The sequence below is a fragment of the Melitaea cinxia genome, chromosome 4, assembly GCF_905220565.1.
Source record: "Melitaea cinxia chromosome 4, ilMelCinx1.1, whole genome shotgun sequence".
NCBI lineage: Eukaryota > Metazoa > Arthropoda > Insecta > Lepidoptera > Nymphalidae > Melitaea > Melitaea cinxia.
The window spans coordinates 5,414,794-5,433,878 of NC_059397.1; the positions used below are offsets into that span (position 1 = coordinate 5,414,794).

General features: G+C 35.9%; 1 protein-coding gene across 2 annotated transcripts; it reads left to right on the top strand.

The window, feature by feature from the left end:
• The first annotated feature begins 3,169 nt into the window (after positions 1-3,169).
• Positions 3,170-18,728, top strand: LOC123670514 (ornithine decarboxylase 2-like). Of its 2 annotated transcripts, none has more exons than XM_045604004.1 (11): positions 3,170-3,302; positions 3,384-3,573; positions 7,437-7,554; positions 9,443-9,574; positions 10,528-10,648; positions 11,467-11,640; positions 11,949-12,080; positions 13,322-13,423; positions 14,246-14,472; positions 15,565-15,768; positions 18,585-18,728. In XM_045604004.1, exons 2-10 carry the CDS (start codon positions 3,387-3,389, stop codon positions 15,701-15,703), a joined length of 1,332 nt encoding a protein of 443 aa, XP_045459960.1. In that variant the 5' UTR covers positions 3,170-3,302; positions 3,384-3,386; the 3' UTR covers positions 15,704-15,768; positions 18,585-18,728. The 2 variants fall into 2 exon arrangements, with proteins under 2 accessions (XP_045459960.1, XP_045459961.1); XM_045604005.1 differs by having other exon boundaries at positions 3,189-3,236.
• The last annotated feature ends 357 nt before the right edge of the window (positions 18,729-19,085 follow it).

Below are 19,085 nucleotides of genomic sequence, written 5' to 3' on the forward strand. Positions count from 1 at the left end.
TGAACCAATCATTCAAGACGCGCAAGGTGATCTTAATATATTAAAAACGTGGTTTCAGTCTAACCTACTAACAATAAACCTATCGAAAACAAACTATGTCATTTTTACAGCAAAAAATAAAATAATACCTAATTTCGCACCTTTGAAAATTGATGATTTTGAAATAAAAAGAGTTACTAGTGAAAAGTATCTAGGGCTAATTTTGGATAATCAACTGACTTGGAAATTACAATTGGAAAAAGTAAAATCAAAGTTAACATCACTTACTGGAGCACTACGCGGAATTGTTCACTGTCTACCACAAAAAGTACGCCACTTTATTTATAACTCTTTGGCAAAGCCGCACATAGACTATTTGATAGAGATCTGGGGATCAGCTGCTAAAACTAATCTTAACACTCTTCAAGTCGCTCAAAACAAACTGGTTAAATTACTATTTCATTACGATTTCCTAACACCTTCAACTAAGATATATAAAGATACGAAAATACTTAACATTGAACAATCATACAAATACTATTCTTGCATACTTATAAGAAAAATTATAAATAAAGATGTACGTAGCACTTTAACTTTTACTAAAAAGAAAAATATACAAACAAAAATGTTGAGAAGTTCTAATGACCTAGTTCTACGCCCACCGAGAACAAATTACGGGAAAAGGAACATTACATATGAAAGTGTACAAATATATAATAAAATGCCCACAGTTATTAAAGAAGCTAAAAACATCCTGAAGTTTAAAAAATTGCTAAAAAATTATTTACAAAATCTAAAAATATAATAAAAACAATTATCACAACTACAAACAAAAATTATCATCTAAAATAATGAGTGGAAGTAATAACGTAAATGAAATAAATACAATAAATAATAATAATTAAGAAATAGGTTGCAAAACAATTAAAAAAAAAAAAAAAAAAAACTACAAATTTATACATAAAAAAATATACCTACAAAATATCAAAATAAAATTCTTAGTCTGCAAAAAAAAATATTAAAAAAAAAAAAAAAAAATAACGTCAATTTAATATTATTTACGTATGTGTTTAAAAGACCCTCACTTTAAATCAAAGTAATAACGTTAAAATAACTAGGAAATAGGTTACAAAATCTCAATAAAAAATAAAGTAATTAATAAATAAAAACCTTAATTATATAATTTTAAAATCACACACATACGAGTAAATATATATTTCGCCTGGCCGCATCTAGTTTAACATTTGAAGATCTATGTATTTGTTTGTGTTTCGTCGCTTGCTGCTTTTGTTGCTTTTTTTTTTTTTTTTTAATGCATAGTGACCGGTCTTACCATTTGATGTAATGCGTTTCTACCCACTTTTTGGTTTTTGTGACGATATTGTATAATGAACTTTGTTTATTACCGACACGCTCGGCTAGAATTATTGTAAACTTGTAGATATTTAAAAATGTATTCTTTCTAATGTATTTCTCATATAAGTGAATTGTTAATTCTTATGAGAATAAATATCTTTGACCTGAACAGTGGTACCAGGGGTAGCGTTCAACAAGCCATAATAAAAAATCCAAGTTGTATTGGTTGATCACATCATCAAAGTAAAGCATAAAAAGTATTAGCATTGTATATGGATTTCCCTATGATAGATTAAGTAGCACTAAAAACTCATATAATTTCTTCATTAAAATAAATAAATATATGCACATTACACACACGGTCGTCTGTTCCTAAAGTAAACTTAATGCTTGTGTTATAGGTAACAGCCGACTGATATAGCTACATTTTTCGATAAATATACTTATAAATAATAAATATATAATTACTTATATTACACCCAGACTCGGGGTAGGAATCGAACCCGAAACCCTCTGAGTAGAAAGCAGGGTCACTACAAACTGCGCCAACGGGCTAGTCTATTAATAGTCTGTCGATTGATGTATTCAGCCTGTAACATCCCTCTGCTAGACATAATCAAAATCAAAATCAAAAACAGCTTTATTCAAGTAGGCACTTTCGAATTTTCTTATTTTTGTAAAATTAAAGCTACCACCGATTTGGATTCTCCGTGTAGTAGGAGGATCCACTGCGGATTGGCGGCGCCTATACTATGAGTAACAAACGCTATCGGGTTTTTATGATTACGATTGGGACTGACCGCTTTGATGTGCTTGCTCTCCGAGTCACGGTGGGGAGACCCATAAGGACAGACATCGAAACCGAAAAGAAATATTTTTACAAAAACAAATATCCCGAGCTGGAATCGAACCCACAAAACATCGATGTTTTAAGCGACTAATTAATAGTCTTTTTATTTACAATTCCTAAAAAAAGTTTTTTTTTCTGAAGTATAATTGTATATGCCTAAACTAACATATACTTACTTCAGCTTACAACTTATCTGCCAAGGGAGCCGAGAAGAATTTTGAAATCAAAAGTGTCCGAGGTGCGGCGCGGCGGTCAGTTTAAGGATAGCTAAATCAGTGTGTTTGTTCCGGCTAATCTCTGAAATAGCAGGGCCGATTTTGACGGGGCTTTCACTGGCAGATATCTGATATAATAAGGAGTAACTTAGGCTACTTTTATTCTAGAAATTTATTTTATAACTCTGCGAACTGAACAATAACTTTTTTGTTAGAATCCACGCGGACGAAGTCGTGGGCACAGCTAGTTATATTATATAATGATGTTCAATTACATTTGTATTATCTATACTAATATTATAAAGAGGTAAAGTTTCTAACTTTGTTTGTTTGTAGGGGGTAATCTTCGCAATTACTAATCCGATCATAAAAATTCTTTCACTACTAGATAGCTACACTGTTCAGAAGTGATATAGGCTATATTTTATTGTAATTGAAAAATACTGGTGTATGTAAATCAAGACGAAAAAGAACGAGCGAGATAAAAACTTTACTATATATTTGCATCAAAAATAATAATTAACGACCAACGAAGTGGGCATGAGTCACAGCTAGTATTATATGATGCTTATCTTATTGATAATTATTATAAATTACGTCACAATAGATTTTGTCTTTATTTTTATTGACAAAACAAATAAAATATATACACGTGTGTACTGGCGTGCTCATATCTCTTATTCTATCTGTATGTGTGTGTGTGTGTATTTGACAAGGTTTTATTTAAATGATCAAAAATCCGGTCCTTTGAAGGCAAAGTATAAAGGCACGAGAGAGCTATAAATGATGCACATAATAAAAGTTCAACTAATTGTGTGGTGTACTCCAAGTAATACGTTAGTGTTGCACGATTTTTAAATAACATTTTAATCGTCAATAAACTTCAACGCTATCCATTTATTGTAAATGTATTTTTTTAAACTTGCTGTTTTATTTGATTTTCATTTTTCTGATACGTAATAAATATAATATGTTAATTTTAGGAAATGGACAACAAAATTAAAAGTACAAACGGAATATTAATTTTGGAAAATGAAACCCCAGAAGAGGTAGCTAAGGCTATGATTGAGAGCGGACAACAGAAGGAGCCATTTTACATTTTCGATATAGATGAAGCGTACGGCCGTGTACAGCATTTTAAAAAAATGTTACCTAGAGTACAAATATTTTACGGTAAGAAAATTTCAAGTTTATTTTTATTTGCTCTTTTTAAATTCCCTAATGCTGAATACTTTTTATTTTGATTAAAACTTACGACATTAAATAAATATAAAATAAGAATTATCTCATCCTTAAACTACACTATATTAAACAATACAAAAAATGGTAATTTATAAAACAGCTTATTACGATTAACAAGTATTAGTAACCTTATCGTTGATAACGGTTACAAGGAAAACTAATAACAGAAAATAAGATTCCTATGACGCATTTGTAAGTCAGTTGGAATTCTTGTTTTTAATATGAGACGTAACTCAAACTTTATTCGAACGACGCATAACAAAATACTGAGTGTAGCATTTCGAAAAAGGTGTTACAAAAAGGGCTCTTAAAAGCAGTAGGTTTACACAGATGAACCTGTACCAAAGAATAGTTCGCAATTCTGTTGAACACTTTTAAATTTGCTACGTAAGAATTTGCTGGTAATTGGTTCAACAAATAACAGATTAGAAAAACTACAAATTGTTTCATCCAGTAAGTTGTCACACAGAGTTGACTTTAATATCCTTTTTAAGTACAAATATATCTATTTTCAACATTTTTAATTCGTGGATCAATTTTTTATAATAACCTCGGTTAGTGAAAATGATGACTGATGCGCTGTGTGGCTACGGCACTAAAGAATTTAGCCACCCCATCTCTTCCCGTGGGTGTCGTAAGAGGCGACTAAGGGATAACACAGTTCCACTACCACCTTGGAACTTAAAAGGCCGACCGATGGCGGGATAGTCATTCAACTGCTGGCTTTTTAAATGCACAGACCGAGGACGGGCAGCAGCGTCTTCGGTGCGATAAAGTCAGCCCTGCGGTCACCAACCCGCCTGCCCAGCGTGGTGACTACGGGCAAAAAAACCCATGAGTTCGCACCAAAAGTTTAGGCCCTTAGTTCCCGGCAGCCCCACTATTCCCGGCTATGGCAGCGGCCGAGATAACGGTGGGGTAGAGGGTGCTAAAAATCACCGGGGTACGAGAGGCTGCCATAAAATATACCTGGCTACGTATAATGGACGCACGCTACGGTTGGACCATCACCTTACCGAACTTGAAGTAGAACTTAGTCACATTAAGTGGAGTATACTGGGGTTGTCTGAAGTCCAAAGACAGGGTGAGGACACGATGATCCTGGACTCCGGGCACTTGTTCTACTTCCGTGAAGGTGATGGGCTTTCCCAAGGTGGCGTCGGTTTTCTGGTCCACAAGACTCTCACTAGCAACGTTGTGGAAGTCAGCAGTGTGTCGACCCGGGTAGCATACCTTGTACTTAAACTCACTGACAGGTACTCCCTGAAAGTGATACAGGTATATGCGCCGACCTCGGCACACTCTGACGATGATGTCGAAGCCTTGTATGAAGACATTGCAAGGGCCATACATGGCACTACTTCGACCTTCTACAGCGTTGTTATGGGAGACTTTAACGCTAAAGTGGGAGTACAAGACCGCGACGGATCGAGCATCGGACTACACGGATTGGGGCACAGGAATCGCAGGGGGCAGATGCTTGTCAACTTTCTCGAATCGGAGGGGCTCTTCTTGATGAACTCATTTTTTGAGAAGAAGCCCCAAAGGAGGTGGACATGGCAAAGCCCCGATACTGTGACGAGGAACGAGATAGATTTCATCATAGCGGATAAAAGGCATATATTCAGAGATGTCTCAGTGGTTAACAGGTTTAACACCGGCAGCGACCACCGGCTAGTACGGGGCACTCTGAATATATGTCTCCGAAAGGAGCGGACCCGCTTGATGAAATCTACTCTCCGACCTACGCTGCCCCAAATACTATGTGGCTCCGAGCAGTTCCAATTGGAACTCCAAAACCGATTCGATTCACTGGAAACTACGAGCGACGTGGACGAGATAACCGACAACGTGGTGAAGTCGGTGTGTACACTGGGTCGCAGGCACTTTCCACCAAAAAAGCCAACGAAGCAGTCCAAACTTTCTCCCGAAGCCTTGGATCTGATGCGGCAGAGGCACAAGTTGCCGGTTGCTTCGCCAGAACAGAGGGCTCTTTCCAAGAGGATACGGAAACTTATTGGCCGAGACCTCCGCTGCTCAAATACGAGAGAGGTTACTACTCTGATTGAGCAGAATAGGGGGTCCAAAGTTTTCCAAAGACCATTGGGGAGAAGCCTTCTTGCGAAGCTTAAAACAGCAGATGGCAGAACCGTCTGCTCTCGCCCTCAGATCCGAGAAGAGGTTGAGAATTTTTATGGACAGCTGTACTCGTCGAGCGCACGCAAGCCTGCGACTTGGGACACCGAAGATCCACGGGCACCATTGTTGCGCCATTATTCGGAGAGTATCCCGGACTTCGAAGAGGGCGAGATTAGTACAGCGCTCGGACAGCTTAAAAACGGGAGGGCCCCGGGGGATGACGGAGTTACTACTGAACTCCTTAAAGCCGCAGGGCGACCTGTCCTGAAAGCCTTGGCAAGACTATTTAACGCCGTCATCCACCGAGGTACCACGCCGGAGGCGTGGTCCAGGAGTGTGGTGGTGCTGTTCTTTAAGAGAGGGGATAAGTCTCTGTTAAAGAATTACAGACCGATCTCACTTCTGAGCCACGTCTATAAGCTGTTTTCGAGGGTTATTACGAATCGTCTCGCCAGAAGACTCGACGAATTCCAACCACCAGAGCAGCCTGGGTTTCGAAATGGCTACAGCACCGTGGACCACATCCACACTGTTCGGCAGATTATCCAAAAGACGGAAGAATATAATCAACCGCTGTGTATGGCATTTGTGGACTCTCTGCAGAGATGTCATATCGACTGGCGATATATCGAGGTACTGAAATCTATGTACGACGCGGCGACGATGACCGTTCATGTCAATGACCAAAGAACAAGACCTATTTCCCTCCGGCGTGGGGTAAGACAGGGGGATGTAATATCACCGAAACTGTTTACCACTGCGCTAGAGGATGTTTTTAAGACCTTGGATTGGGGGGAACGAGGCATCAACGTCAACGGTGAATTCATCTCTCACCTTCGTTTCGCCGACGATATTGTCATCTTTGCGGAGACGCTGGATGAGTTAGGCCAAATGCTGGCTGGCCTAAACGAGTCCTCCCGACGTGTCGGTCTCTGTATGAACTTGGATAAGACGAAAGTTATGTTTAACAACGAAGTCATACCGATACCGGTATCGGTCGATGGTACCCTTCTCGAAGTTGTTCAGGATTATATTTACCTAGGCCATACTATCCAACTAGGCCGCAGCAACTTCGAGAAGGAGGCCGATAGGAGGATTCGGTTGGGCTGGGCGGCGTTTGGCAGACTCCGTCGAGTCTTCACTTCGAAGATTCCGCAATGCTTGAAGACTAAAGTTTTCGAGCAATGCGTCCTGCCTGTGTTAACATACGGAGCCGAGACGTGGACACTGACCAAGGGACTGGTCCACAAGTTTAAAGTCGCTCAACGTGCAATGGAACGGGCTATGCTTGGGGTCTCTCTCAAAGACAGGATTAGAAATGAGACTATCCGCGAGAGAACGAAAGTAACCGACATAGCCCACAGAATTAGCAAGTTGAAGTGGCAGTGGGCTGGTCATCTGTGTCGCAGGACCGATGGCCGTTGGAGTAGACGGGTCCTAGAGTGGAGACCGCGTCTTGGCAAACGCAGTGTGGGACGTCCTCCGGCCCGTTGGACCGACGATCTACGTAAGATTGCCGGTGTAGGCTGGATGAGGATTGCGGAAGACCGGGATGTGTGGCACGAACTTGGGGAGGCCTATGTCCAGCAGTGGACTGCGATAGGCTGAAGTGAGTGAAAATGATACAACGCTACATTAAAATATTTAACTTTTAGCTATGAAGTCAAATGACAATGAGAGAATGGTAAAATTGGCTGCTACCTTAGGCTTAGGATTCGACTGTGCGTCTCCTGGAGAAATAAACAAAATACTCAAGCTCAACGTATCACCATTGTAAGTAATTTATTTATTTATTTTTATGAGAAAGTTAATAATTCATATTTTGGAGTAGTAGTAGAGATTAATCGATGGGATCGTGAGTCCAAACTTAATCAAATTGTTAAGAGAAAATTTCTAAGTCCCTTAAGTATATATTTTAATTTGCACATTATACATAGTTTTACATTTATAGTAGCTATTAGAAAAAAGAATGATTTTTATTTTATTTGATTGATACATCGTCATCATCATCACTTCAGCCGATCGCAGTCCACTGTTGGATATGGTGGGTATATGATGGCCTCCCCAAGTTCGCACCACATGATTAGTATTATTATTATCTCATATTTAAACAAAACAATTTTAAATACCCAGTATAAAACACCTACTGCAACATATGAACTTTAAAATGTAATCCACAATTTTATAGCGATTAATTATTAATCACAATGTACATAGGTACATATCTACGTAAAAAATTACTAGCCAGAGAGAAAATAAAACAGTACTGGCCAGACGATTGATTACGACTTCTTTTGTAGCGACTTCGAAAAAGGAGGAGGTTATTCAATTCGACGGTGTATATATATTTTATGTATGTTCGAGGATATTTTCGTTGTTTATAAAACGATTTTGATAATTCTTTTTTTTTTGGAAAGGAGATAACCTAAGTGTGGTACTATGATAAGGAAACCAGGATCTGATGATGGTATCCCAGATAAATCAGGGGAATCTCTCGAAAATCGTAAAGACGACTAGTGCGTTTGTTAATTTTTTCGTCAACTTACGTTGTATTACTTGTCGATGTAATTGAAGTCGGTTTTCTTCGTTTGCGAGCAAACGCAATTATTTTGCTACTCAATTTGCAACTATTTATTACTTGGGTATCTAAAAGTATCAAGTATCTCATTAACCTCATACTATCATAAAATGTTTATAAATGCGTTTTTTACTTTAATACAATATTTTTAATCTTAATACTGAATGTATGTATAATTTTATTTACATCGACTAATAAAATATGATACTGCCTTTCTGTCGGCTAGAGTAATTATGTGGGGAAAACCGACTTCAATAAACTACAAAGTACAAAGTAAAACCATCTATTAGTATTATAGTATTTTGAATTGTCATGTTTTTACAAGTTGAAGATGGCTTACTTACTTCACAATCTGGCCGTCATCACATTTCTCTGAGACGACCTACATAGTCTTCTTTCTACCGATTAAAAAAAAGGCTGTCATTTTAAACAATAAAAAAAAATTTGGTGTTAACCTGTAAAACTTAAGTATCTTAGAAACTTACGAATGATTTTGTTGTCCAAAATAATAATAATAAAACTATTATTCAAATAACATACTAATAATATAAAGCATTTCATTCACATTTAGTAAGAGATTTTTATGCCTATATAATAAATATATTACATTATTTCAAAATCAAAAAATACTTTATTCAAATAGGCCTTGGAATAGGAATCAAATGCCGAAATACCTATACGAATATCTGACCTAATATTATGTATTGTCATGAAAGGAAATGATTCTACGACTGCAAAAACCAATAATGTACATATGCATGTATAATAAAGTAATATATGGACATATACCGCTCTGGTGTAGTGGAGCGTGTAGTCACGTAAAACACCGACGGTTGGCGGGTTCGATTCCCGCTCGGGATGGATGTTTGTATTTGTACAAATATTTCTTTCCGGTTTGGATTTCTGTCCTTGTTACTCATTCTAGGAAACATATCCGCTAACCCGCAGTGGAGCAGCGTGATGGACTAAGCTCCCAACCTTCTCCTACATAGAGAAAGGGGCCTATGTCCAGCAGTGCTATGTTACAGACAGAATCGTGAATCGATACATATATGTATGAAATAAATGTAATCTAATTTACAGGAGCATAATATTCGCAGTAACGTCAAAATCTCCATATTGGATGACCTATGCTCGGAGTTCGGGCGTTCGTCACACAACATTTGATAGTTCCTGTGAGCTGAAGAAAATAAAACAGTACTGGCCAGACGCTAGGTAATAAAAAAAAAAAGACTTGTGGCACTCGGGGACTGCCGCGGTAAAGCTATTGTATAGCATTTTGTATCAACTTATGCAATTATAATTAAGTATTTATTTATTTTATTTATGCAGTATTTCTTTTTCTTTGATATTAATTCAAGTTACACTTTTTGAGCGTGGTGACCGATAAGAAAACAATTTTTTTTATATTGCTTATGTATTCGTCCGATTTCGGAGCAGCTCGTCTCGATTCGTGCGAGTTTCGTAGAGTCGTACAATACGTCTAATCGCACGCACACAACGCCGTGTCGAAGACTGCCGAACTGAAACGACGTTAGACGATGCACGGCCTTCAAGCCACACCTCCGTGCCCGTCGGAGTGGGGAGCGTGAGGTTTTTTCGTTACGGAATTTCTGGATTCGGTCCCCGCGCTCAAGGCCCGCGATAGAAGCTATGCAATAGCTTAAAAAAAGAAATTATTGCACACGCACACATTTATCTACTACTATACCAGCAACTACTTTGTCTAAACTTGCAGTTGTATCAGTGTTGTGTCTATCATGCCATCAGAAGAGCTCAATAATGTAACTAAAATTATTCATACTTATGACATCTTTATTAATGGCAGTATTTGAATTTTTATGTTACTATTGCTTGTATTTTGCACTAAAGGAAACATGAATCATACGAATGTGTATTATTTTTAACTAGGATAACTTTAGTTGGCCTAATCCGTGTATAACCCGTGTATAATATGAAGATGAGGATGTTAGAGCCACCTAAAGAGGTGAAAAGATATAATATCGTTTTATGCGTCATTTAGTTGTAGTTACAAAAACAAACGACTCAATTATCTTACGTCCGTTTGCCCTTTTGTACTCAATCTGTTTTTTGTGCAATGTTATATTTAAATATTTCACAGTGACTGAGAGTTAAGTAAGTTAAGTATCATCATAACTTTCTTTTAGGTTACTAATTCGAATAAGAGTCGATGGAGAAAGTATATATAAGTTAGGTGACAAGTTTGGTTGCGATTTTGAAACGGAGGCAATTGATCTTTTAGAAGAAGCAGCGGCATTGAATTTAAAGGTAAATGCGTATGTATTTTCTACTGTAACTCTTGGAACGCCTGTCAGTTTTTGAGACTCAATTACTCTCAATCTTGTTATTATGTATGCGCTTGTCAATTTTTAATATACCTTTATGTTTTATTTTATATATTGCCTTTGTTACGCGTCGTTCAAAACCGTTCGTTGTATTATTAAAAAAACTTCATCCAAACTGGCAGCAAAGTATTTTAACTCTCTTCGTAACTAATCTTTCAATAACTTACATATCAGTAACGCTGAGAGTAACTAATTGAAGCAGTATTTGTGTCTTAAAGATTGACATATATCACCTGACGCTAACAGCTTATTGAAATCATCATTTCAGCCTATTGCAGTCCGCTGCTGGACATAGGCTTCCACTAGTTTGCGCCAAAAATGGCGTGAACTCATGTGTGTTTCTCATAGTCACCACGCTGGTCAGGCGGGTTGGTGACCGCAGGGCTGGCTTTGTCGCACCGAAGACGCTGCTGCCCGTCTTCGGCAGGTGGTAGTTGAACTGTGTTATCCCTTAGTCGCCTCGTACGACACCCATAGAAAGAGAGGGAGTGGCTATATTCTTTAATGCCGTAGCCACACAGCTTATTGAAATATATCTATAGTTGTATTATATAAATATAATTCATATCTTTAAAAGTAAATGCTAATAGATGATCTATCTACCTTGTACGACCAACAATGTCGTAAAAGAAAATTTATCCGATGTAATAAGTAACGCTACATCTTATCAAGGCAAAACTTATGGTTACCATAAAGAAAATGAAGACGATTGATCCAAATAAACACAAATAATTATAACAGGTGGTGGGAGTAGCGTTCCACGTTGGAAGTGGGTGTTTTTCGATAGAAAGTCACATGGTTGGACTACGACGAACTAGAACGTTATTTGACCATGAGGCCAAAGCCGGCAGGAAAATGAACATCGTAAATATAGGAGGAGGATTTTTGAGTGACAAAACCGATAGCATTGATCAGGCAAGTAGCTGATTGGATATTTAGTTGGGAATTTTTAAATTGGTTATTAAGTTTTTAATTGTAAATTGCTATCTTTTTTAATATTGTATTTCTTATCAAATAGACTGTGATTAAATTGATTTTTTTATACAAGAACAAATTTGTTTCACGTTTATTTTTCGTTATTTTCGAAGACATATAAGATGTAGAATTATTGAACTTAAGTTCTATAAATTAACGCTATCAATTTATTAAATTTCATTGATATAAAAAAAAAATTAACACCACATTTAACTTTAACTTAAAAACGTTTTCATATACGTTCATAGGTCTCAAAACTGATAAATAGCACTTTAGAAGAACTATTTCCGGATCCCACTATACAAGTCATTGCAGAACCAGGAAGATATCTTTGTGATTCATCCAGCAGTATGTACTGTAGTATCAATAATGTGCGAAAGGTGGGATTGAATTTTATTTTCTAATATTTTTCTAAAATCTAATAAATTAATAATAATCTGCAGTAACACCTAGACTGGAAATAAATATTTGTACAAATACCATAATAATATGATGAACCCGTAAACATTGGTACTTAGTCGCTGCACGTGAATATTTATACTATAACTAGCTGATCCCGCAAACGTTGTTTTGCCATACATTTTATTATTAAACCCCTAACAACCAGTTACCAATGAAGTATACGAGCGTTTATAAGTACACACAATTTTTTTACGAACCGATTGACATGAAACACACACTTAATGTTAAGTGAAGCTTACCACAATATATTAGTGAAAACCACATCTAAATCGGATAAGTCGTTTCTGGGATTAGCGTGCACAAACGAATAGGCAAACAGACAAACATTTTAACAATCGTTTTTTGGGTGCTATTTGCGTTGATAGAGGTCCCAATGATATTTTTTCTCATATATCTTCCATGTACAGACGGCGATCCGTTACATCATCGTCATATATAATAATTAATACGCTAAGATGTTTGTTGCACATAAAGTGTGTATCGTTTGTAGATAATTGCTTGCTTTACCGGCATCAACAACTAAAAAATTTACTATCGCTTTTGTTTTTGTAAATTAGATTGAGACACAATATAGCAATGCTGTCATCTTACTGCTTTAATTTTGAAACAGCGTCAACGTAATTGACGGTCAGAAATTTTTTTGTTCAATTCCAAATCAACTCACTTTTGTAGTGATAAATATTATACTTATTTAATAATTAATTTCTTAACAGGTATATTTTTTCTAACATTTAATTGATGAGTTTATTATATGTGTATTTAGCAGTAAGTTTACTACATATATCAAAACCAATACTTTAATCACGTATTTTAGTTACATGCATAATTCTTATATGCAATCTATATATTAATACTTGAAGCATATACTTTGTGCCCCTTATTACGAAAATTGCGCGGACGGAGGAGTATGTAATTTCGCACACTTATAGCTTATATAGAGAAGGAGTGCAGAATTCTTATATTTTTAAACAATACATAATAATACAATAAATCGATAAAAAAACGTTACACACATACACACACACACACACACAAAAACGCATATTTACTCTTTTGTTTATTGTTATAAAAGTATAGTGTTTGACAACAGAACCTTGATAATAATATACAATCTTATAATTTAAATTAATGATTTCAATAATCATAATTATTTTTTCAGGTCACAAAAGGAGATGAGACTGTAAATATGATTTACCTTAATGATGGAATATTTGGCTCTTTAAAATACAACGAACCTTGGCATACGGTGAAGCTATTTGAAGTAATTATTTTCTTATTCATTATACCCACAGATTTTCTAATGAAACAGATACAATTTGATGCAAGCGACAAAAAGCAACGTGACAGAGCTTTAACCATATTTATATAGTAACTGTGCCAGCGACTTCGTCCACGTGGAATTTAACAAAAAAGTTATTTTTCAGTTTGCAACATTATAAAATAAATAAATTTCTAAAATAAAAGTAGTAAGTTACTCCTTACTACATCAGCTATCTGCCAGTGAAAGTCCCGTCAAAATCGGTCCAGTCGTTTCAGAGATTAGCCGGAACAAACAGACAAATAAACAGACAGACAATAATTGTAAAAAATGTTATTTTGGTACATGTACCGTGTATACATCCATATGCATTTAGAAAAAAGCGGCTATTTTAATACTACAAACAGACACCCCAATTTTGTTTTTCAATATCCTTACAACTTTATTTTATTTGTCATCTATACATCTGTAAAATATAGTTGTAAGACTTCTTGTAAATGCACGCATTTTATTAATGCAATTCTATAAGTTTAAGTTAAATTGTTCACGCTCTAAACGTACAATAAAAATTATACGGTACCTCGTAGCTAAAACTAAGGTGTTATTGTATGAAAAGGATTGTAAAATACAGTTAATTTATAAAGAGTTTCATAAAGAGTTGTAGATAATAATACATTTTCCAACTTCCTATCTAATGATGTAAAGAACTATTTTCAATCATTAACCGATTAACAAGTTTAGCGGTGTGGCTATATGAATGGTATATGAAAAATAAGTTTTGTTTGTAACTCAAATGGTATTATACTCGTATTATGTTATAACCAGCGACGTGCAGAAATTAAAGATGATGTGCCTGTGAAAACCATCCTCTGGGGACCAAGCTGTCACACTCACGACCGAATTATGACCAACGTGGACGTCTTCCTACCTCAGTGTACGCCTTTTGATTGGCTTATATTTCCGAGAAGAGGAGCATACGCTTTAGCCTTTGCCAGCTCCTTTTCTAGCATACAAACCCCATTGGTCCGTTCGGTGATTTCTCAAGAATTATGGTAAGGAATTGTTTTAAAGTACACTTAAATTGTAATTAAAAAAAATGATCATTATTTTTATGAAGTACTTAAGTTAATATACTCGTGTATTATAAATATTCAACAACATCTCACTTCACTTCACTGCCTATCGCAGTCGGCTGCTGGACATAAGCCTCCACTATTTCTTCGGCCTGTGTATTTCAAAGCCAGCAGTTGGATAGTTATCCCACCATCGGTCTGCTTTTTAAGTTCCAAGGTGGTAGTGGAACTATGTTATGCCTTAGTCGCCTCTTACGACACCCACGGGAAGAGAGGGGTGGCTATATTCATTTTATTTTCGACAAGTCGACAAGTTATCTTTACAAAAGTAGTAAATATTGTGCACGAAAGATTAATATAATTGTAATTAAATGCTTTTGGATGAGGATGATGGAGTGATGGGAAGACCATTATTAGGTCAAACTTAATAATTGCAATAGTTAAATGAAATAACAATTTTATACCTTTTAGTAACCATTTTCTTTGTCAGGTTATCCTTCGACATAGGTATTCCTTAGATCTTTCCAGGCTTTCCTGTCGCGAGCTAATCTTCTCCATACTTTTGTTGGATGTCATGATCCCACCTCTATTGACGCTTCAGCCTGTAATATCCCACTACTGGGCAGGCCTTTTTCCCCATGTAGGAGAAGGATCAGAGCTTAATCCACGACGCTGCTCCAATGCGGGTTGGCGGATATATTCCCTACTATGAGTAACGATCGCTATCAGGTCTACATGATAACAACCGGGACCGACGGCTTAACGTGCTCTCCGAGGCACGGTGGAGAGATCCACAAGGACTGCACAAACACCCAGACCACGGCAAACAACTGTATGGCCAATACAAATGTTTGTCATGTACGGGGATCGAACCCGTAACCGCCAGCGCAACAGATTCAATCCATGGCTCTAACCGTTGCGCCAACGCATCTATTGACGCCCTATTTGTATTTTGCCATTTTTAGGGTATCATTCCACCAATATATTTGGCCTATTTTCTCTGTTTGTCCTCTTAATTTGTCCGGTCCAGTTCTATTTCAGTTTTTTATTTCTTTCTTTTTTTTGTTTTAGGAAAAAAATAAAAGATAGTGAGCAATTTAAATCTGAAGAATTTGTAAGAACTGACATTTCATCACCACTTCCTTCAACATTACCGCCAATACAGAATAATACTAGTTCAAATAGACCTAATTACACTCTAAAGGCATAATATTATTCGCAAAATTTACTAAATAAAGTAAGTTTTTAAATAAATTAAATTATCACACAAATAAATCTATAATATATATAAAAGCGAAAGGTCACTCATCACGAAATCTCCGAAACTATAACACCTACAAACTTGAAATTTGGCAGGTAGGCTCCTTATAGGACGTAGACATCCGTTAAGAACGGATTTTACGAAAGTCGACCCCTGAGGGGGTAAAACGGGGGTTGCAAGTTTGTATGAAAGTCCTATGTTTTTGAAGTAAGAGATTTGAACATTAAAATGTATGCTCTATATAAGATGAGAAGGTGTCCAAATAATTTATCTTTAGAAATCAACTCCCTTTTGGGGTTCAAACGGGGGACGGTAGGTTGATTCACTCATCACGAAATCTCCGAAACTATAACACTTACAAACTTGAAATTTAGAAGGTAAGCTTCTTATAGATCGTAGACATTCGCTAAGAACGGATTTTACGAAATTTGACCCCTAAGGGGATAAAACGGGGGTTGGAAGTTTGTATGAAAATCCTATGTTTTTGAAGTAAGAGACTTGAAATTTAAAATGTATCCTCTATAGATGGTGAGAAGGTGTCCAAATAATGTATCTTTAGAAAATAAATCCATTTTGGGGTTACAACGGGGGATGGTAGGTTGACTTAGTCATCACGAAATCTCCGAAACTATAACACCTACAAGCTTGAAATTTGGCAGGTAGGCTCCTTATAAGGCTTAAGCATCCCTAAGAATGGATTTTACAAAACTCAATCCCTAAGGGGGTAAAAAAGGGGTTGGTAGTTTGTATGAAAGTCCTATGTTTTTAAAGTAAGAGACTTGAAATTTGAACAAAACTAAACAGAGTAGAGAACAAAATAGAAGAACAGAACAGAACAGAACAGAATAGAATAGAACAGAATAGAGCAGAACAGAACAGAACAGAATAGAACAGAACAGAATAGAACAGAACAGAATAGAACAGAATAGAACAAAACAGAATAGAACAGAACAGAATAGAACAGAATAGAACAGAATAAAACAGAATAGAACAGAATAAGAACAGATCAGAACAGAACAGAACAAGACAGCTGACAGAACAGAATAGTACATAACAGAATAGAACAGAATAGAACAGAATAAGAACAGAACAGAATAAGAACAGAATAGAACAGAACAGAATAGAACAGAATAGAATAGAACAGAATAAGAACAGAACAGAATAGAATAGACTAAAATAGAACAGAATAAGGACAGAACAGAATAGAACAGAACAGAACAGGATAGAATAGAATAAGAACAGAACAGAACAGAAGAGAACAGAATAGAACAGAACAGAACAGAACAGAATAGAACATAATAGAACAGAACAGAATAGAACAGAATAAGAACAGAACAGAATAGAACAGAATAAGAACAGAACAGAATAAGAACAGAATAGAACAGAACAGAATAGAACAGAACATAATAGAACAGAATAGAACAGAATAGAATAGAACAGAATAAGAACAGAACAGAATAGAATAAAATAGAACAGAATAAGGACAGAACAGAATAGAACAGAACAGGATAGAATAGAATAAGAACAGAACAGAAGAGAACAGAATAGAACAGAACAGAACAGAATAGAACAGAATAGAACAGAATAGAACAGAATAGAACAGAATAGAACAGAATAGAACAGAATAAGAACAGAACAGAATAAGAACAGAATAGAATAGAACAGAATAAGGATAGAACAGAATAGAACAGAACAGAATAGAACAGAACAGAATAGAACAGAATAGAACAGAACAGAATAGAACAGAATAGAACATAATAGAACAGAATAGAACAGAATAGAATAGAACAGAATAAGAACAGAACTTGTGGAGGCCTGTGTCCAGCAGTGGACTGTATAGGCTGTAATGATTGGCAGGTAGCTTTCTTATAGGATGTAGACATCCCCTAAGAAGGAATTTTACCAAACTCGACCCCTAAGGGGGTATAACGGGGGTTGGAAGTTTGTGTGAAAGTCCTATGTTTTTAAAGTAAGAGACTTGAAATTATGTATTTTTTTTTATTTATTAAAATAATGTATTTTTAGAAAACAAATCGAAATTAAAATATTTAACATAAAAATATTTAAGGGTCGAGTTTTGCAAAATCCGTTCTTAGAGGATGTCTACGTCCTATGAGGAGCCTACCTGCCAAATTTCAAGTTTGTAGGTGTTATAGTCTCGGAGATTTCGTGATGAGTGACCTTTCTATTATATATATATATATATATATATATATATATATATATATATATATATATATATATATATATATATATATATAATAGAAAGGTCACTGACTCACTCATCACGAGAACTCAAAAACCGCTGGATGATCCATCCATCTAGGATGGACAAAGAAGAAATTTAGCAGGGAGGTAGATTATAGTTAGTAGACGTCCGCTAAGAACGGATTTTGCGATATTCCACCGCTAAGGGGGTTTAATTGGGGTTGATGGATGTATGAGACATATACAGTAGCTATAAGTTCGCCTGATAGGTTATTTATACTGCAGCCTGAAAATAAAACTTAAAATGTGGTGTATAGAGAGGTTTTATAAAAATAACTATTAAATTATACTACCTGTGCCTTTTCAAAAGTTACTCAGCGTGATAAGCATTTCAAGTGACTGAAATAAAAAAATAATTTGCGTTAAACATCTTGATCGTAGTTGTAGTCGCGGGCAACAGTTGGTGTATTATAAAACAAAGTCTCAAAAAGTGTATGTGATCGATTTCCTCAAAATATACTGAACCGCTCAGCCGATTTTGATGAGAGTTTCACTGGAAGTTTGCCGGGAAAACTTTGTGACACACTGATTTCAACGCGGGCGAAGCCGCGGGCACAGCTAGTTAAAGTATAAAAGAAAAAATACTTAGATAAGGTGGAAAGGTTTAATATACAGCTTTTTGCTTTTTTTGATTAAAGCCTTTGTATATATGTTGCTATATTAATGTAAACAGTACATTATCCAAAATATATAACTTTTCACCATATTTTTTGTTTTATTTCATAAATCTATTTCACATTTAGGCTATTTAAAGTATTTTTAACTGACTTCAAAAAAAGGAGGAGGTTACTCAATTCGACCGTATATATATATATATTTTTTATTTATGTTCGGGGATAACTTCGTCGGTTATGAACCGATTTTGATAATTTTTTGTTGGAAAGAAGATATCCCTGGTTTCCTTATCATGGTACCCCATGATAAGGAAACCAGGATTTGATGAAGGGATCCCAGAGAAATCGAGGAAAACTCTCGAAAATCTGCATAGCTTTTTACTGGGTGTACAGATTTTAATGAAATTTAATTTAATCGAAAACCGATGTTTATCATGTGGTCATATTTA

Coding starts and splice junctions, on each gene's coding strand:
- LOC123670514 (XM_045604004.1), top strand. CDS start 3,387: ATGGACAACAAAATTAAAAGTACAAACGGAATATTAATTTTGGAAAAT. Junction 7,555..9,442: donor AAGCTCAACGTATCACCATT/GTAAGTAATTTA, acceptor TCTAATTTACAG/GAGCATAATATTCGCAGTAA. Junction 10,649..11,466: donor CAGCGGCATTGAATTTAAAG/GTAAATGCGTAT, acceptor TAATTATAACAG/GTGGTGGGAGTAGCGTTCCA.